The sequence below is a fragment of the Oncorhynchus mykiss genome, chromosome 20 (genome assembly GCF_057628025.1).
Source record: "Oncorhynchus mykiss isolate SJ-2025 chromosome 20, ASM5762802v1, whole genome shotgun sequence".
NCBI lineage: Eukaryota > Metazoa > Chordata > Actinopteri > Salmoniformes > Salmonidae > Oncorhynchus > Oncorhynchus mykiss.
Genome location: NC_143041.1, coordinates 15,607,721 through 15,629,038, shown reverse-complemented (window position 1 = coordinate 15,629,038; position 21,318 = coordinate 15,607,721). Strand labels below are relative to the sequence as shown.

Below are 21,318 nucleotides of genomic sequence, written 5' to 3'. Positions count from 1 at the left end.
GAGAATAATAGCTTCATCTTTATCTTCTTCTCTCTCTCTCCCTCTCCCACATGCAAACTTGTTGCTCGATCCCCCTCCCTCTCTCTCTCTTTCTAACTTTATCATTCCTTCCTCTCTCATTTCTCTAAACTGATCTAAAGCTGAACTAAACCAGTACAGAAAGGAGCCTCTACAGGACCCTGGTGTGTGTGCTTGTAGTCGCGGCAACAAGAAAATAAGGTTTTGTGTCCTTTAACCCGTTAGTGTCGATTGACACTGGTGAGTGAATCTAAGTAACATAATAAAAAAATCACCATCAAAATGTGTCAGTTTAAGCTAGACATATCTCGTTTTTTGCATTGGAGTCGTCTCAATCCAACACTTCCGCATCAGTGAAAGGTGAGAGCTAGAGATGTGTTTGTCAGTCCATGAGACATCCCGAAAATCGGTCTTCTCACGAAAAGGTCTGTAGTGTCTGAACGGTTTGACCTAAAAACTATTGACCACTCTATGGAAAGGGGAGACTCTCACAAACACGATGGTCGTCTCCATTTTGCTCTGAAATCGGTTCCGTTGATGTGCCAACTTCTGTTTGTAGCGTCCTAACTGTTTGGGCTACAAACTAATGTGACCTCACTGTGGAAAGGGGAGATTCTCATGAACATGATGGTGTTCTCCATTGTGCTCTACAACCCCACAAGTGTCATGGGACTCATCTGAATGTAACCAGTACTGGTAAAAAAAAAAATATGGAAGTATGAAATTAGTTCAGCCTACCCAAAAAAGCACGTAGCGCGTAAAAATCGTATGTCCTACCTAGTTCCAAACTGCCTCTGGAAGCAATGTCAGCACAAGAACTGATCGTGGGGAGCTTCATGAAATGGGGTTCCACAATGCTGAGATCACCATACGCAATTCCATACTGGAGTGGTGTAAAGCTCGCTGCCATTGAACAGTAGAAACCTGTTCTCTGGAGTGAAGAATCACGTTTCACCATCTGGCAGTCCAATGGACGAATCTGGGTTTGGCGGATGCCAGGAGAATGCTACCTGCCCCAATGCATAGTGCCAACTGTAAAGTTTGGTGGAGGAGTAATAATGGTCTGGGGCTATTTTTCATGGTTCAGGCTAGGCCCCTTAGTTCCAGTGAAGGGAATTCTTAACGCTACAGCATACAATGACATTCTAGATGATTCTATGCTTCCAACTTTGTTGCAACAGTTTGGGGAAGGCCCTTTCCTGTTTCAGTATGACAATGCCCCTGTGCACAAAGCAAGGTTGATACAGAAATGGTTTGTCTAAATTGGTGTGGAAGAACTTGACTGGCCTGCACAGAGCCCTGACCTCAACCCCATCAAACACCTTTGGGATGAATTGGAACGCAGACTGCGAGCCAGCCCTAATAGGCCAACATCAGTGCCCAACCTCACTAATGCTCTTGTGGGTGATTGGAAGCAAGTCCCCGCAGCAATGTTTCAGCATCTAGTGGAAAGCCTTCCAAGAAGAGTGGAGGCTGTTATAGCAGCAAAGGGGGACCAACTCCATATCAATGGCCATGATTTTGGAATAAGATGTTTAACAAGCAGGTGTCCAAATGCTTTTGGACAAGTAGTGTAAATATACAAATATTTCCTGAGCTTTCTTATTTCTCCTAGATAAAGGACAAACACTTCAAAACCTTGTTTCTTATGAATTATTTTGTGACTGTCTTTTTTGGAATGTGTTATTCAATACTAGCCCCCCCATGGGCTAGTATTGGCTCTTGGCTAGATTATACAGAGAGGAGAGTAGTTTACCAGATGGTGTGGCGATGGTCTGAGAGATCCTGGGATAAATGTCATAAAACCACAAACAAAACAGGATCGGTAGAAATCAAGAGCGCACACACAGACAGAGTTTTAGATGTTTCTGACAGGTGCCTCTGCCTCAACCCCCAAATGGGAGAATGACCCAGTAGGAAAAGGGGATAGGGAGAAAGACAAACTCTTTTTCCTCTTCCTTGGCCTTTCTTATTTTCCCTCTTTCTTTCACTCATTCTCAATCTCTCTCATTTGGCCCACACTCCATCCATAGGAATGTAACCCTCTAGTCCATTGGGTTGCCAGATCAGGGTCCCTCTAGTTCAGTGAGTTGCCAGATCGGGCTCCCACTAGTTCAGTGAGTTGCCAGATCACGCTATTTCTCCTCCTACAGCTGCAGGGTCAGTATCCAGAGCAAAGGCTCCAGGTCCAGAGCCAAGCCTGGGGCTCAATTAGCTCTCTACCCCCTGAGGGGGAGCAGGAAGGGTGAGGAGAGGGCAGATAGTGAACAACTCACTGACAGCCCTCAGTCAAAGCAGTATTTTTTAAGTCCATATATGGTATTTGTGCTTGGGTGTAGCTCTGTCAGTGCAGTCATATATATATATATATATACACATAGACTGTATATATTGTATATAGCAAGAGAGAGAAAGACAGAGAGAGAGAGTGTACAGAAGTTAAAATATGACACATTCCTGTAGTTAACCGTTGAATGAGAGAGATAATGTAGGTTCGGGAGAGCCACAGTGCTCCAGTATAATTCGCTCAGCAGAGGTGTGTGCATGTTTTTGTGTGTGGGTAGGTATGAGTGAGTGTGTACGGGTAGGATGTACAATTGATTTGCTTCAGACTGTTGGAGTTGGAGAGAGACAGAGAGGAGGGGGACCAAGTGTATGTCTAGTGTATTGTATTTCTAAAGAATTTAAGTGCATTCCAAAAGGTATCTGCAGTGTTTAAGATTAGTATGCAGAAAGGAAGCTCACTGGAAACTTCAGAAGCTTCAGAGAAAACAGCGACAAAGTTTGTTAGTTTTTTTTTTTTTTTACAACTACCAGTTTAATCATGTTTTTGTTTCTCAGTACAAAGAGTTATTGTTGGTTTACCAGTTTTTAAAAAGTTAAACATCAACAACACACTTTTTTAATTCTCAGATTCACACAGTTTATGTTTTAAAGAAACCAAGGCAGAGGCAGATATGAGTAGAGAGGTTAACAGTACAGGACTTGTCAGTTAATACAAAGAGTAGATTAATATACAGTACTACAGTTAATAACGACTCTCGACATAGAGAAGGCCCAGAAGGTATGCAACACTGAGATGAACTTGATTAGACAACAATTTTCCAGAATACCTCAAGGTTTCCAGTATATCAGAACTTGAAAAACTCTCCGGACACTTGGTGAATGGCACGTTGGTTGGAGGCAAAGTTTGCTCTTAAACTGAATCCGATAAATCTCCATAGTAAGGCATACTGTTCTTTCCAGAAAACATCATTTAATGTTATTTCTCACATACAAAAAAAATGTCATATAAAAATACATTATAAACAGATGTTTTGTCTTGAATGAGATGGTTTGTGTGGAGTAAAAACAACCGCTTGGCCAAGAGGAGAGTTAGGAGCTCAGGTATGTAACGCACATATCTAATAACACAACACTATACAATAGGGTGTGTTCTCCAGGCAGACACACAAGTATACACGTCATTTCCCCCCAAAAGAAAAGAAAACACACAAAACTAACACTGTTCTGAGGAGGTCCTACTATACTAACGGAAGAAACTGACCCGTTTTGGCACTTCATTCTAAATCCAAAAAGACATATGTGTAGGGCTTATGGGAAACCACAACATTGAGTTGGTTCCTTTATAATACACCACATCTCTCTCACTTTTGTTGAGACGTGTTTCATGGAGAATATAAACCCATCATAAAAAAGGCTGCTCTGGTCTGTGACATATCTCTCTATTGGAATAAATAAAGGCACTTTGTTCTCCAGATGTATATAATACTGTATTGGTAAAGCAAACGCTATGGTTGAGACTCTTCACTCTGTAGCACCTGGAGGGAGTGTGATTGTACCCGTTAGATAGACTCAGGTCACTGTAGAAAGGCAGGCATGGTGGAAAAGCCTAGTCTTAGAGAGGACGTCGTGTGAAACTGGTGTGACATATTAAACCAGATCGGAGTAACATTTTGTGTGATGGTAACCTAACGTAGCAGGCGTGAAAAAAAAAAAAAAACACTTAGTGGGTCGGCAGAAAGCGTAAGCATCCGTTTTTGTAGGCTTTGCCTCTTCTCTGCTCCCCCCCCACCCCGAAAAACGAGATGCTTCCGGTTTCTCTAGACCCCTGCTGAGGGTTTGAGAACAGGGACAGTCAGACTAGCTTAGTGGGCATGAATATGTTATGATCATACATATATAACTGTTATTATTATTTTATTATTATAACACTATAGCTTCCACTCAATGCAGGGCAAGGTATAGAGAGATTGGTTATCTGACCCGTGCAGAGAGCATGGCTGAGGTTTGGTTGGGGGGGTTGTGATTGGGTGGTTTTGATGTAGTGGTTCCTATAGAAGGAGCACATGGCTTGAAAGTGTGGTGTTTGGGTGGGCATGGCTGGTGACTGGGTCCTGATTGGGTCCTGAAGGGTCACTACCATGGCGCTGGTCTCTGGTTGGTTTGGCAGAGGTGACTCCTGGGGGGGTTGGGGGGGGGGGCGTGGCTGTTGTCCAGAGCATGGCAACGAGCAAGCCACAGGCGGAGATGGGCGGGTCATCAGTGGGTACAGAGGTCAAGGGTTAGTCGCTGTGGCAGCTGGGGAGGGGGGGGGGGGGGGGGGGGGTTAGGAGACAGACGGACAGACACAAAGAAATTAAGGAAACAAAAAGACACATAGAAAAAGATAGAAAGAGATTAGTGTCAGCTAGTGGTGTCAGATTTACTGCAGTCACACACACAGTGTGAACATACATAACACCTTCATAAACACTACATAGGCATTTATAAGTCAATAGCTGCAAGTTGACATAAGGTCTGGCATATGCAGTAAGTGACACAATTTGAGATGCCAACCAGCGACTGCTGACATAGGCAGTTATGAATGCTTATGTATTGTTAATGAAGGCATTATAAAGGTGCCCTTTGTAGAACGTATGAGCACTGCTACAGTGAGGCTAGCTGCACTACAGACAGAGAAACCATGGAGACAGCATAAGGTGTGGTTTCGTGGCAGGGCGAGAGAATGTCACTGACATCTAAAGCTGTTCTGACTAACGCAGTGTTTCTCAACCCAGTCTATGGGGGCCACCAGTAGTTTCACATCATCTAGTCAACTAATAATCAATACCTCGACGGAATAGATCAGGTATGTGAAGCGGCTGGTGGGTCCTGAGGGGTGGCTTAAACACAGTTTAATGGTTAGCAGCAGTCAGGGTGTATGTTATGGTGTCTTGACAGAGAAGACCAAATGCAATGAGGACCAATTAATTGATTAAAAATGATCTGGTATGGTTTCCAGACTGCTGTTAAGCATTAGAGATGCAATCCGCTAGAGAAGCAGAGAGGCCTGCAGTTACCGAGAGCCATGAGATGTTAAGAGATGTGGTTTTAGAAGGAATTAATTAAGAACATATATATTTTTTTACAGATATTTTATAATAATAATAACTTTTAGACATGTATTTATTTTTTATTTTTTTGTCTGTTTTTTTTAAATATCAAACATTGGTTCTCTACGTTTGCAAAATAAATACAAGCGAGAGCTTCGCGCCTGTAGTGTAAACTCTAAAGAAAACATCCCCAAGAATGCAACAACATGTCCTGCTCATAGCTTAAAATTATATTCATACATTTTTTTACAATCACACAAGTAAATTCTATTTTCCAAGCACATAAGCAACAACTACAATAATCTCCAAAGAATAGGGCAAGCATATTGATATGACAATGGAATGTCAATTTCGAAATGATATCTAATGTCAACCCATCCCTAACCCACAAAGGTCCAGTAATCCTTACTTTACACTCCATATCTCCGAATGCAGATTTCAGTAGTATAGGGTCATGTACTGTATAAGGTCGTATGGATACTGCTTATAAGAAGGCTGCTTCAGCTTCAAGTACTGTGTGTCTCTGATCCATAATATACAAAACAATCATTAGAAAACCATATCAATAAATAAAAGAGGAGATCAAAAAAGCAGTGTTGACTTTTACAAGACCAAATGAAAGGAATGGTGTAATTTAAGACGGTATAAAAGAGATGACCCTGCTTGTCTCTTAGGTTGAACAGTTGTGAAACAACCGGCAAAGAGAGAGGTGGGGGGAGCGAGAGATAAATAGTATTTGAAGAGAACTCTAAATCAAGAGAGTCACAAGGTCACAGTCACATGGAGGAACGGTCCAATCTAAAAGCAGGGGACAACCTCACATGCCTTCCTCTATCTGACAGAGGGGCTATGAGCGCCCTGGAATATTCACCCCTGGAACGGACTCGTCCATTCCTAACACTACCCTCTCTCTGCTCTGTGACAGACTGTTGTTTGACTTTAACACACAGCTCACTGTTTGACCTTCATCCTCACATTCTGGTCTCATACCCCTCTTAGCAGGCGGCACACAGGTCAACTAACAGACACACACATGAACACACACACACACACACACACACACAGGCGCACACGCACACACACACAATCACTCACAAATGCGTATCCCCAATCACACTGTCTAGTGATCTAACTGACCTCTGTCGGTGTTCACTACTCTTTGGTAAGGATGGACCCTCATATTGTGGCGTTGCACCTTAGCCGTCATCGCTCCTGCTCACCACGCAACCACATTACCAAAACACCAAAACACAGGGGGTTAACAGTGACATCATCAAACAGTTTCATTAAGAAGACAGTCAAGAGGCCCATCCCAGATAGGTGTATGTATGTATGTATGTATGTATGTGTGTGTGTGTGTGTGTGTGCGTGTGTGTGTGTGTGTCTGAGGTCCATATGTAGGAGGGAGTTTATCTCTCAGCCTTTGGTTTGGAAAGCCATACCTGGAAACAGAGAGAGAAATACAACCGGGTTACAACACAACAACACAACCCTCATTCCCAAATGAACTTGATATCTGTGTGTGTGTGTGTGTGTGTGTGTGTGTGTGTGTGTGTGTGTGTGTGTGTGTGTGTGTGTGTGTGTGTGTGTGTGTGTGTGTGTGTGTTTACCTAATACTCCACTAGTGTCCATGGGGTATTCTAGTATAGATGGGGTTAGGGTGTAGGGGGAATATTCGTAGGGAGCGTAGAAGAATCCTCCTGATTCAGGTGATTGCTGCATCAGTCCTGCATGCTGATTGGCTCCTTGCATGAGGGCCTGCTGACTCTGGATCTGACGAATCAGGTGAGGCATGAGATTGGGCTGCTGAACAGGGGCGGGGTTTCTCATAGCCTGCTGCATAACAGGGGAGGGACTGGAGATGAGCCGAGGCTGCTGAGAGGAGGCTAGGGAGAAAGCCATAGTGGCTGCTCGCACCCACACACACACGCACACATACACACGTAAACACGCACACGCAGAGATAGAGAGAGAAACAAATAGAAATCATTACTAGTTGGAAACAAGAACATCAAAAAGCCCCAACAACAGTTTCAGGACAGGCACTTTCTACACTATTAGGGGAAAAATGCTATCTAGAACCTAAAAGGATTCTTCGGCTGTCCCCATAAGAGAACCATTTGAAAAACCATTTTTGGTTCCAGGTAGAACCATTTTGGGTTCCATGTAGAACCATTTTGGGTTCCATAAAGAACCCTTTTGGGTTCCATGTAGAACCCTTTCCACAGGGGGTTCTACCTGGAACCAAAAAGGGTTCTCCTTTGGGGACAGCCGAAGAACCCTTTTGAAACTCTTTTTTCTAAGTGTGTAGCGGTGTCATCCTTACGTTGCTTGATGTTGGCGTCTCTGTAGGTTCCATTGAGAATGGCCAGCTCCATCAACTGCATCTTCTTTAGACTGTCCTCTCCTTCAGCCTACACACACGCCCGCACACACACACACACACAGGACATTTAATATCCGTCTAGTTGGCTGAAGGTTGGATTACGTTACACTCTGGTGAACAGATTGAGAGTGGAGTAGGCCTGAAGCTGTACAGTTAGACCAGCAAGGTTAAACTAACAGATATCATTAATCCCCACCCCCACTCTCAGGTCTTCTGGGTTAACTTTATGTGCTGTTACTAGTATACATTGGCAAAATATATATTTATATTATAATCAGGTGAATGAGAATTGCCAGGGGAAGTAATCAACATTTTAAAATATATTTGGTAGACAGTTGTAAATGATTTTTGCCCTACCCACAGTTAACTTTAACATAGCCTATTAGCTAGAAAGGTAACTCCCAACACATTTAGATATTTTTGCCGACCCCCTGCGGTACCTCCGCCGACCCCAGTTTGAATTTCCCTGCTGTAAGTCAATGCAGTGCGATTTGAGAGTTTGGGTGAAAGTTCACAACTACTTTATTCAATGTTGAATTCAGGAGTGAGAGCAACATTCTTAGCAATATTCTGTCTGTGGTGTGGTGGCATTGGGTAGGTGGCTAAGAGAATGTGAGAATTGTTGAGGGACGCATGGAAAGAGGTGAAATGAGAAAAGAGAAAGAGAATGAGGAGGAGGGAATGAATTGAGTGTGAGAGAGGAGTGAAAGGAGTGATAGAGTGAAGAGAAAGAGTGAACAGTCTCTCCATTCATCCCCTCCTCCTTTCACAACACGCATTACCATGGAGACGCCTTTATAGATGCTGCCTGGCGAATTACACACACACAAACACAGACACGCACACACACACATCCCACTGAGCACAGACATCAGTTCAACGTCTAGTTTTAATTTACATTTGGTTGAGTTGTCAGCTATTCAACGTGAAATCAACAAAACATTTCACCAGGTTAGGTTAAAGCGGGTGAAAAAAAAATACGGAATGACCTTATGTTGATTACTTCTTGCAAATGCAATTCATTTTCCACGCTGATTCAACGTCACCACATAGATTTTTGGGCTTGATGAAGTGGACACAACGTTGATTCAACCAGTTTTTGCCCAGTGGGACATACTGTGTACAATATACAGTGGAAGACAGAAGTTTACATACACCTTAGCCAAATACATTTAAACTCAGTTTCACAATTCCTGACATTTAATCCTAGTAAAAAATTCCCTGTCTTAGGTCAGTTAGGATCACCACTTTATTTTAAGAATGTGAAATGTCAGAACAGTAGTAGAGGGAATGATATATTTCAACTTTTATTTCTTTCAACATATTCCCAGTTTACATACACTCAATTAGTATTTGGTTTCGGATAGCCTTCCGCAAGCTTCCCACAATATGTTGGGGGAATTTTGGCCCATTCCTCCTGACAGAGCTGGTGTAACTGAGTCAGGTTTGTAGGCCTCGTTGCTCGCACACGCTTTTTAAGTTCTGCCCACAAATTTTCTATATGGTTGAGGTTAGGGCTTTGTGATGGCCACTACAATACCTTGACTTTGTTGTCCTTAAGCCATTTTGCCACAACTTTGGAAGTATGCTTGGGGTCATTGTCCATTTGGAAGACCCATTTGCCACCAAGCTTTAACTTCCTGACTGATGTCTTGAGATGTTGCTTCAATATATCCACATAATTTTCCTGCCTCATGATGCCATCTATTTTGTGAAGTGCACCAGCCCCTCCTGCAGCAAAGCACCCCCACAACATGATGCTGCCACCCCCGTGCTTCATGGTTGGGATGGTGTTCTTCACCCTTTTCCTCCAAACATAACGATGGTCATTATGGCCAAACAGTTCTTTTTTTGTTTCATCAGACCAGAAGACATTTCTCCAAAAAGTACGATCTTTGTTCCCATGTGCAGTTGCAAACCGTAGGCTTTTTTATGGCGGTTTTGGAGGAGTGGCTTCTTCCTTGCTGAGCAGCCTTTCAGGTTATGTCTATATAGGACTCATTTTACTGTGGATATAGATACTTTTGTACCTGTTTCCTCCAGCATCTTCACAAGGTCCTTTGCTATTGTTCTTGGATTGATTTGCACTTTTCGCATCAAAGTACGTTCATCTCTATTAGACAGAATGCGTCTCCTTCCTGAGTGGTATGACGGCTGCGTGGTCCTAAGGATGAACCAGACTTGTGGTCTACAATTTGTTTTCTGAGGTCTTGGCTGATTTATTTTGATTTTCCCATGATGTCAAGCAAAGAAGATAGGCCTTGAAATACACCCACAGGTACACCTCCAATTGACTCAAATTATGTAAATTAGCTTATCAGAAGCTTTTAAAGCAATGACATAATATTATGGAATTTTCCAAGCTGTTTAAAGGCACAGTCAACTTAGTGTATGTGATACAGGGAATTATAAGTGAAATAATCTGTCTGTAAGCAATTGTTGGAAAAATGACTTGTGTTCTGCACAAAGTAGATGTCCTAACCGACTTGCCAAAACTACAGTTTGTTAACAAGAAAATTGTGGAGTGGTTGAAAAAAATAGTTTTAATGACTCCAACCTAAGTGTATGTAAACTTCCGACTTCAACTGTATATACATACACACACACAAACACACACTCACACACATAAGCATGAATCTCACGGTACTCACGGCTGGTACGAGTAGTTTCTTGACCTCTACGGTGGCTCTTTGTAGTTTGATCTGAGCTCTGTTGTGTGTGTCTTCCACTGTGATGAGTACATGGAGTTCCTCACTCAGGTGTTCCCAGTTAGGTTTCCCTCTGTTCAGCTCCTCCTGATACACATTCAAAACAATAATATTCCCTGAAGACTGTCCACATTGACTTTAGTTCTGTAACAACACGGCAGCCATTTTACTGCAAGTGAATAATCCCCACTCGTGAAGGTCAGAATGTCTACCCACTCTTTATACCTCTTTTGACTCATTTCCCCCCTCTTTCTTTCTTTCTTTCTTTCTTTCTTTCTTTCTTTCTTTCTTTCTTTCTTTCTTTCTTTCTTTCTTTCTTTCTTTCTTTCTTTCTTTCTTTCTTTCTTTCTTTCTTTCTTTCTTTCTGTCTGTCTGTCTGTCTGTCTGTCTGTCTGTCTGTCTGTCTGTCTGTCTGTCTGTCTGTCTGTCTGTCTGTCTGTCTGTCTGTCTGTCTGTCTGTCTGTCTGTCTGTCTGTCTGTCTGTCTGAGGTGTGGGATGGGTGTATTCTCATGAGAGGTAGATGGAATGTCTGATGATATCCTCCACCTGTCGTTAGCTACTCCACTGGAAGTCTGACGCACTGGCCAGAACCAAAGAACCAAAACCAGTGGAGAAACAGACGGAGAAACAGATGGACCCAGCTCTTTTCAACTCTACTCCACTCCACTTAGAATCTAGTGCCAAAATAAATACACCATACTATGTGTGTATTTAAGAGCGGTTAAGAGTGTTGGACTAGTAACTGATAGGTTGCTGGTTCAAATCCCTGAGCCGACTCGGTGCAAAATCGGTCAATGTGCAATTGAGCAATGCACTTAACCCTAATTGCTCCTGTAAGTCGCTTTGGATAAGAATGTCTGTTAAAATGTGTGGTGTGTCAGCCAATGATGGGCAGAAGGCAGGGTAGGTCTATGATTATGTCATTAAAAAAAAGCTGTTATGGAAAGCCAAATAAATCATATAAAAGAAAATTGTCATTCATTTTGTTGTTATCTAATGCTTTTTCTCAATGATTCTGGTGGTTTTTATTCTCAGAATCTAAACAATCTAAACCTCAGGAAAGGCACCAGGGTATGCATGCCTTCATTTCCAACCATTCAAACGCGTTACTGACTCCAGTCGCTGTTGATTACCCTTGTTGTGTGGGTATGCCTGGGGTAAGCCCTGCACATTTGGGTGTCTACATTATTTTGTGCTCGCATCCGTTGAACTGAACAAAGACAGCTAGCCAGCAAAAACAACATGACAAATGGACACTATACTGCACCTCAAACAATTGTCAAGTTGGATTTCCAAGGAAGACTTTGTATAATTCAGAGAGGGAGACCAACACCTGCGCTTTTTGACTTTCATCAAAGGAAGAGACGGAAAATCATCAGATCGGGACAACGACACGCTGCTGATGGCCTCTGGATATGATACCTGGTTGTCAAAAGGCTTCAACCGGCTTTCTGCTGATGGTCTAAGTGGAGATTTTCAGCTAAACTGATGCATTCTTTTGTGATCTGCAGAATAAAATAATGGCCATGGGGTTCTGCTGTGCACATATCAGCGCCTCAATGAAAGTTGTGGATGCTCAGAGACAAGTGTTAGACCACCAAGAAGCTCATCCTGAAGGACAGACGAATGGACTTCATTTAAAATATGCATTTTTCCTTTGCAATTTGCGGGTTAGGCTACTGTTGAATGAACATGAGAATAGACAACATCAATTTGATTTATCAAGCTAGAATTTCGTTTTGATGGGACACTTTTTTGATGTTTGGAACTGCATTTTTCAGTCATTTCATTTCAGATATGGACATTTCATTAGAACCTTATTTATTATACACTGAGTATACCGAACACCTTCCTAATATTGAGTTGCACCCCCATTTTGATCGCAGAACAGCCTCAATTTATCGGGGCATTGACTCTACAAGGTGTTGAAAGCGTTCCACAGGGATGCTGGCCCATGTTGACTTCAATGCTTCCCACAGTTGTGTCAAGTTGGCTGGATGTCCTTTGGGTGGTGGACCATTCTTGAAACACATGGGAACCTTTTGAGCGTGAAAAACCCAGCAGCATTGCAGTTCTTGACACAAACCGGTGAGCCTGGCACCTACTACCATATCCCGTTCAAAGGCACTTCAATCAGTTGTCTTGCCCGTTCACCCTCTAAATGGCACACATACTGTACACAATCCAAGTCTCAATTGTCTCAAGGCGTAAAAATCCTTCTTTAAGCTGTTTCCTACACTGACTGAAGTGGATTTAACAAGTGACATCACATCTTTCACCTGGATTCACCTGGTCAGTCTGTCATGGAAAGAGCAGGTGTTTTGTATACTCGGTGCATGTGTGTGTGTAATAATATTCCACATAATAATATTATTATGTGTCTGTGTGTTTGCGCGCGTAAATCCATTGTGAAAGGCTGGAGTTTCCGTTCCAAACCATTCAGATGAAATGTGTCCATAAGCTAGTCTTTAAAAGTGCCACCTATCAGCTGCAACTGTGGATGCTACATCAGTGTATGGCTGAGCGGAGTTGAGCAGCGTGTCATTTTGCCGGATGGTATGAAATATGCCGCCATCGGAGGCTATCGCTTGTGTATCTTGGCTACATTGGTATTTACATTTGTTGAAAATTGTCGGCCAATTTCGGTTAGTAGCCTATGTCAATCTGGTTGTTTAAGCTATCTGTTGTACTGTGTGGTGAAGCTGGGCTTCATCCGTGTTTATTTGTGAGTAAATCTGGCTTTGATAATAGCCAGTGCCTACCCAGCCACAGACTTAACATCATTGATGTGAGCGTGTGATTGTGGGCACGTACCTTCTTTTTGTCTCTCATGGATCCTTTCCCTCGTACCATGATCTTACAGCCTGTCTCAGCCTCCAGCTGTTTGGCTGTCAGACCCCTCGGACCCAGGATCCTACCTACAAAGTTAAACTACACACACCCACACCCACACACACACACACACACACACAGAGAGAGAGACATATTTTAAGAATATGTAGGGCCAGGAGTTGGCGGCTAGCCATGAAATACTCCTGGCAGTGGTTGGTAACTTGTAGTCTACTAGCTAAGTAATACTCCTGGCAGTGGTTGGTAACTTGTAGTCTTCTAGCTAAGTAATACTCCTGGCCAGGGTTGGTAACTTGTAGTCTACTAGCTAAGTAATACTCCTGGCAGTGGTTGGTAACTTGTAGTCTACTAGCTAAGTAATACTCCTGGCAGTGGTTGGTAACTTGTAGTCTACTAGCTAAATAATACTCCTGGCCGTGGTTGGTAACTTGTAGTCTACTAGCTAAGTAATACTCCTGGCAGTGGTTGGTAACTTGTAGTCTACTAGCTAAATAATACTCCTGGCCGTGGTTGGTAACTTGTAGTCTACTAGCTAAGTAATACTCCTGGCCGTGGTTGGTAACTTGTAGTCTACTAGCTAAGTAATACTCCTGGTCGTGGTTGGTAACTTGTAGTCTACTAGCTAAGTAATACTCCTGGCCGTGGTTGGTAACTTGTAGTCTACTAGCTAAGTAATACTCCTGGCCGTGGTTGGTAACTTGTGGTCAACTAGCTAAGTAATACTCCTGGCCGGGATTGGTAACTTGTTCATACTAGCTAAGTAATACTCCTGGCCGTGGTTGGTAACTTGTTCATACTAGCTAAGTAATACTCCTGAACGTGGTTGGTAACTTGTTCATACTAGCTAAGTAATACTCCTGGCCGTGGTTGGTAACTTGTTCATACTAGCTAAGTAATACTCCTGGCCGTGGTTGGTAACTTGTTCATACTAGCTAAGTAATACTCCTGGCCGTGGTTGGTAACTTGTTCATACTAGCTAAGTAATACTCCTGGCCGTGGTTGGTAACTTGTTCATACTAGCTAAGTAATACTCCTGGCCGTGGTTGGTAACTTGTTCATACTAGCTAAGTAATACTCCTTGCCGTGGTTGGTAACTTGTTCATACTAGCTAAGTAATAAGACATTAAATGGAATACTCTCCCAGCACGGAAAAAATAAACTGAAGCCTGTACGCACACACGTGTGTGTGTGTCTGTGTGTGTGTGGTGTGTGTTGTTGGTCAGTTTGGAGTGTCTATTGTCCATGAAATCACAAACAACGGACTCACTCCAAAGTATGTAGTTGTCGAAAGAATTTGGTATAGTGACATGTATTTATAGGAGGGCTGGAGAAAAATCCTGCACATCTATTCACTCTCCAGGAGGAAAGCTGGCCACAACTGATTTAGTGAGCGCTGCTGCAATAACAGTCTGTTGAACCCAGGATGGCACCGGCAGAGGGATTTCTTATATTTTTGCATAATGCAATCTTCATGTTAATATTTAATTTCTGTTATTATTGTGCATATGTGTGTGTGTGTGTGTGTGTGTGTGTGTGTGTGTGTGTGTGTGTGTGTGTGTGTGTGTGTGTGTGTGTGTGTGTGTGTGTGTGCGTGCGTGCGAGAGAGAGAGTGAGTCAGGAATAGGTCATTGTGTGTGTTGGCTGGTGGTGAGGCTGGACACTTTAACCTTATCTGTCACTGGAGCTGAGAGATTAATAAGACAGCTGCCCCTCTAGCTCTCACCCTCTTTCCCATCTCTCTCTCCATTTGTCTTTCCCTCTGTCTCTCTACCTTTCACACCCTTGTGTCTGTCTGTTTTTGTTTCTCTGACCTCCCACTTCTATATGGGTGTCGACGCATTCTCTTCATTCCTAAAGAACTTTAACACACCCGCACGCACACGCACACACGCGCACACACACACACACACACACACTAGAGAGAGGAGCTATTCTGTATTTTTAGCCCTGATCTCATCTGTTCCATCGTCTTGTGTGAGTTTGTGTGCATGCTTCTGCATGTGCCTGTGTGTTTGTCTGTATGTGTGTGCATGGGCGCACGCACATTATCCAGGGTTACACTGCCATTTTATCATGTGAATGAAGAGAAGCTTCTGTCATCACCTCTATCTGATGTCCTCTGCCATACATTCTAACCCCCTTTTATAAGGGCTGGGAGCTTAGAAAGCAGCCCTTCCCCCTATATTGCTACCCCATCTGTGTTAACAAATCTGAAAGGACCAGACAGGAGTATCAACATGGCAATGGCTCTACCTTACCCTCCAACGGGCTGGAAGTTTCTGTTGTTATGGAAAGGGTTTGATTTTGGTATTCATTTTCTGTCACTCTGGATAGACACTACAATAAAGTCTACAAAGGGCGAAAAAAGGTTTGTCCACTCACGTCGGGGTACTCTTTGACGGGCACGTAGAGCTTCTCCTGCAGCTGAGCCACTGGACCAATCCCATTAGGCAGCTCCTCAGAGTTCCGCCCCTCGGCGGCCACACCTCCATTCATCGAGTCGTTATACATGTCCTTGCGCACTCTACCTATTTCTGAGGGAGGGAGAAAGAGAGAGAGAGAGAAGAGAGAAGAGAGAGAGAGAAACATATCCTTTAGAACACTAGGCCCAATAACAAAATAAAGATAGTGTGTGTTTGTTTAAAGCTGTCTGGCTCAGACTTCCAATATTGTTGCATGATGCATTACTAACAACATATAATAGTCACTCACACACACACACACACACACACACACACACACACACACACACACACACACACACAGTGACTAACCTGTGAAATAACCATGACCTGACGGAAGCAGAGTGATAACTAAGTGTGACCATAGTAATAATAAATGGTACAGTTAATTATGTAAACCTATAATCACAACAGCTTTAAGCCTCTAATAACACACCTGACCTCACATGTAAACCTGATTATTACACAGACACCTGACACTACACGTACACCACACACACACAACACACACACGGTGGATGATGTGTCTTGGATGAGACAGCCACAGTAGTAAACCTGACACAATATGAATAATGTGGCTGTAGGACAGAAAGATAGACAGTGCGTGCATGAGTGTGAAAGTATGTGCATGTTTGACCATGGTCCAGTCTATAAATACAGACAGCTCTAGATAGTGTAATGGCAGGTTGAAGTGTTGAGATAAATCCTAGCTCAAATAACTCCCCCTCTCTTGTCTTCCTCTCTTCTCTCTTACTACCTTTTTTCTCTATTTTTTAATCCCCCTCCGCTTTCCCTTTGTCAAAAACAACACCATGACCATTGTTACCCTGATCGATAATTCCACATAACATCTTATTGTTTGTTTCCATGTTGTTTGTCTTGTTTGGGGTGTGTTTGGTTGTTGCGGTGGTGTTCCTCTTGAAATACTACAATCAATAAATGAATCAATCGACCACACAAACAGGTGTGTGTGTTGAAATTGTAAATATTGTGAATTTGTATGATTGTGTGCAAGGCTCCCTTGAAAAAGAGGCCTTAGTCTCAATGGGATTTTCTGTTTAAATACATTTTTTAAATACACATTATCAGTTTACAGGCTCTGCATGTCGTTCAACTTGACTAAGTCTGTGTGGCTTTGGGTTGAAATACATACAGTCTCTGCACGCCCTCCCCAGTCAAATCTTTTATTTTATTATATATTTTATTTATTATATTATCCCATTGGCCGTGTACTGAACCTCGTGCCTGGCCCGGGATGGGGTGCCACATTCACACCCCTCGCACATTAGGTCACCGGCCTAACAACTGTCCATTTGTTCACAGCACTCACTGCCTGGTGTGTGTATTATTGCGTGTGTGTGCGCAAGCATGTGTGTGTGTGTATCTCACCGTACACTGTAAAAAAAAAAAAAAAAATCTTGTTTAAATCTTCCCTGTCAAGTTGTCCAGTGACACATTTTCCTAAAGGAAACTCTGAAATGGCATATTGTTTTTGTGAAGATTGTAGAATATTCACATTAAAATCTGTCGGCAATTGGATGGAAGCCTAGCTGGTGCGCTAGTCCAGTGTCACTTTGATTATGCTGCACATCATGGTTCACCAGTAGCCCCAAACATCTCAAGAATAAGCTACCAGCCAAACAGGCTTGTAAGAATTGGACTTAATTAAACACCCTCTCAAACATTTCCATCTCTGTAATGTGACTGTATCTATGCAATCGTATGTGTATTTATGTTTCTTTTTTTAAAGGGACCGCAATGGAAATAAGTCCCTTTATTGTGGATATATATATATATATATACACACACACTTTTTTTTACTGACAAATAAAGTAAATCAATCAAAACTGTGCAGCGGGCCAATTGATGAATGGAAAGAGATCTGTTCCAAAACACCAAAAAGTTTAATGATATTCAGAGGTTGTCAAACCAAGCCTTCTATACTGGGTAAGCCTACAAGTTAGGGAGGGATGTAATTTTGGTATTTTATTAGGATTTCCATTAGCTGTTGCGAAAGCAGCAGCTACTCTTCCTGGGGTCCACACAAAACATGACATAATACAGAACATTAATAGACAAGAACAGCTCAAGGACAGAACTACATGTACATCCATTTAAAAATGACACACGTAGCCGACATATCAATACATACACCCAAACTATCTAACGTTTGTTGAGCTTGACACAGTCTATTTATTGTGGTGTTAACACAAACCATGATATTGAAGTGCCCAAAGTTGGTATGCTTCGATTTGGTTGTGTGGTTGGTCGTGTGGTGCATTGGCACAGAAACCTGTTAGTGGAAAATTTGTTGCATATATTTTATAGAATTATAAATATGTAATGAAACAGGGAGGGAGAGTGAGCTTGTCTGGGGTGGTCGGCGAACCCCCCAACCTTAAAATCTTGCATAGCCTTTTTTAGTTTTGATGCCCAAATAATAACTTGTAGTTGAATGAACATATGAGACGAGCTGAGCAAACACATCATTTTAAATTGACATACTTTTTTGCATATGTTGAATCAAGTTGGAGCTAAATTTGGGCCAATATTTTGTTTTTAGTTCAGGTAACACTTGGATCGAAAAGTTGAGTAAACAAAAAAAGGCTGTAGAACTAGTTACATAATATATATATATATATATTTTTACAGTGTAGCCTATACCATGCAATATAATTGAGATATCCACCAACTAACTTTATACCTAAGCTACCATGTCTTTTGTAAATCTAAAAATATGTATTGAGCCTACACACTTACCTTCTTCTAGGAGCCGCTCCAGGTGTGTGAAGATGCCAGTGAAGTTGGGCAGAGAGCTCATCACCTTCCGGTCCGTCATCAACTGCATCAGGTAGTCCGGGCTGGGCCTTGGTCTTTCCCGGACCTGCTCACTCATCTCCCCGACCATGGTCACTCTCACAACTCAAGTCTATAAAATCAAGGCGCGACGCTCTGCAATAAAAGTGATGTCCAAAATGCTGCCTCGAACCCCAGCCTCCGATTTTGTGATGAGTTTGTCACTTACCGCTCTGAGTATTCTGCAGTCCCGGGGTCATGCGCTAAAAATATGGGAAAGAAATAACGAGAGAGGCTTGGAAATAGTTTTTTAAAACTCCGCTCAGTTGATTAGGCCTATACTCGCAAAAGTTAGTTGGTGAAACTCGTGTCCGCTGTTTCTTTAAGCGAGTTCTCTTCTTCACCGTTTCACAGTCAGATAGAAGTGCCCTAGTGCCTTTTCACGCTCTCTCAGGGTCGGTTCACTTGTTTTCTCCCCTTCACTCCTACTCGCTCATGTCCGGTGTGTGTCGGTATTCAGACCCTGTCATATGACCAAACATCACACTGAAAGAGGGAGTGGGAGAGAGAGACCGAAATGGGGTAGTGGGTGGACCCAGAGCGCGCTGTGTGTCCCCGAAGATTCGATTCAGGTGAGAGGGCATGATGTCTCCCCTCTCTTTCTCTCCTCACACACGCACACACTCACATACACACTTAGAGGATGAACTGTTCTAGATGACAATGTCAACAATGCTATTTGTCCAGTTGCACTCAGAGTTATGCACACCTGTTCTACCTTCAGTTGCTGTCTGTCACTTGGGATCTCTGAAAGTGTGTGGCATGCAGGTGGTCTCTGTCTTTTTTATTTCTTTGTCTCTCTGTCACACACACACACACACTTTCTTTGTATAAAATGCTAAATTAATGTATACTTTGGATAATAATGCCTTGTAATTTACACGACCGTGTGTGTGTGTGTGTGTGTGTGTGTGTGTGTGTGTGTGTGTGTGTGTGTGTGTGTTCTGACTCTGTAGACTAGCTGTTCTGACTCTAGTCTTTATCCACCACAGCTGTCTCACACTGTCATTCCTCTGTACACTCCAACACAGATATGCAGCAGACAGAATATTAATCAGAAGACACAAACTCACACACATACACACCACACACAGAGAAAGAATAGTAATCTCAGATTGAGCTCCCATCTCACCCCACCATTTCTCTTCCCCCTTTCTTTCCCTTCTCCTCCCCCATCTCAACCCACCAGGCACCGCATGTCATTCCTGCTAACAATCAGACGTGTGTAGTTAACCTTCAAGACAACGACTGTCTTATATGTCTGATGGGGTTGGGGACAATGTGTGTGTGTGTGTGTGCGCACATGTTTGTGTGCCTGTGTATGTGTGTGTTATTGGATGATGGCGTTGGTCCAGCCTGGTATGGTGGGTATTCAGAGCGGAGGTAGGACATTGTCCTCTCATGGCCCAAACAATACCACCTCTCACCAGGACACAAGACACTGACTAGCTACTGAAACATACTCACAGCAGAGAGCGAGAGAGAGAGAGAGTTCAGAATTTTTTTTGTCAGTAGTATCTGTGTCTTTGATGAAGTGAACGTTAGGCATTTGAACCCAGAGATTTGGGTTAGAGGTCAAACTATGACATCACTGAACAAAGGACAAAAATCCAAGGAAATACCAGAGGAGAGTGCCATCTAGTGTTTCCCAATGTAACTGCTGTAAAATGGCAGGATGAGAGAGGGGAGCAGAGTAAACGGCTTCAAGCTGCTTGCTTAGCAAGACCATATTGGTGCAAACTTGGGACCTCTGTCTTGCTAGCACACATGACCGCTCTTCTGAAGAGTCACACGAAAAGCTGGCTATTCGCTGGCGCAAGTGGGGACACTTTAGGCGGAGGAGTAAGTTTCACACATCCCCATGTGCTCCATTCACCCCTCAAACGTACTCAACTGCGACCCCAGCGTTAAGCTAAGCGCAACTGTAGATCCGTGTCACGGCACCACTGTAAAAGACATCAAGCTACTTGCTTAGTGAGTACCACTTACTCCAGATTTAGCCCACCTCTGCCTTGCCAGAACACATGCCCACCCTCCTGAAGTGTCTTACTAGTCGGCACCACAGGAAAAGCAAGCTGGTGTAAGTGGGGACACTTCAAGGCTGAGGAGTAAGTTTCTCACATCCCCATGTGCTACAAGAACAGTACCTACAAACACCAGCAGGCGGCAGCAAAATGCGGCTTCTTTAAGTTGTATTTTATTTTATTGGGATCTCTTTTCATTTATAATACAATCACATTTTCACATATAACACACTGTTACAAACAACAGACATAATACACTGACATGTTGACCGGATAAATATTCTAACAGTCTGAAAATATATGTTGGTTCCTTCATCTACCAAAGTCCTGCACAACCTTCCAATTTATTATATTTAAATGCTTCTAAGGTATTGTTTGAATATATATATTGAATGGTTTCTGGTTTTCTCAGATAAATTGTTCAATTTCTTTATTGCTCTGAATCGAAATGTTATTTTGCCTATTTCTCTTTTCTGCCAAGATAACAAATACAGTAAATGTTGGACAATCTATTCCTTGTATTGATTAAATGTCTCTTACCAACTGAATACTGTTGTGAATGGGTTTTGGCCGTTTTAAATGGTGTACATTTTAATTCACAATGAACTTGTTGATTGATGACCACCCAAGAGCATTCT

The 21,318-nt window shown here is 42.7% G+C and overlaps 1 protein-coding gene across 3 annotated transcripts; it reads right to left on the bottom strand.

Annotated features, from left to right (window-relative positions):
- Positions 1–2,801: 2,801 nt before the first annotated feature.
- Positions 2,802–19,881, bottom strand: LOC110498940 (protein quaking-B). Of its 3 annotated transcripts, XM_036955736.2 has the most exons (9): positions 18,826–19,881; positions 18,561–18,729; positions 15,721–15,872; positions 13,303–13,419; positions 10,431–10,574; positions 7,720–7,807; positions 7,004–7,300; positions 6,531–6,605; positions 2,802–4,599 (listed from the first exon to the last, which is right to left on the bottom strand). In XM_036955736.2, exons 2-9 carry the CDS (start codon positions 18,706–18,708, stop codon positions 4,577–4,579), a joined length of 1,044 nt encoding a protein of 347 aa, XP_036811631.1. In that variant the 5' UTR covers positions 18,709–18,729; positions 18,826–19,881; the 3' UTR covers positions 2,802–4,576. The 3 variants fall into 3 exon arrangements, 2 of the variants coding, with proteins under 2 accessions (XP_036811631.1, XP_090068449.1); XR_005037923.2 differs by having other exon boundaries at positions 6,531–6,835; positions 18,561–19,321; XM_090212323.1 differs by lacking the exon at positions 2,802–4,599 and having other exon boundaries at positions 5,453–6,835; positions 18,826–19,415.
- Between the last annotated feature and the right edge of the window lie 1,437 nt (positions 19,882–21,318).

Bases quoted from the DNA above. Each gene is read 5' to 3' on its own strand.
- LOC110498940 (XM_036955736.2), bottom strand. From the start codon at position 18,708: ATGGTCGGGGAGATGAGTGAGCAGGTCCGGGAAAGACCAAGGCCCAGC. The intron at 13,420-15,720 runs GTGAGTGGACAA...GGGTGTGTGTAG, and splicing joins CCGTCAAAGAGTACCCCGAC to TTTAACTTTGTAGGTAGGAT. The intron at 7,301-7,719 runs GTAAGGATGACA...GGGTGCGAGCAG, and splicing joins AGACGCCAACATCAAGCAAC to CCACTATGGCTTTCTCCCTA.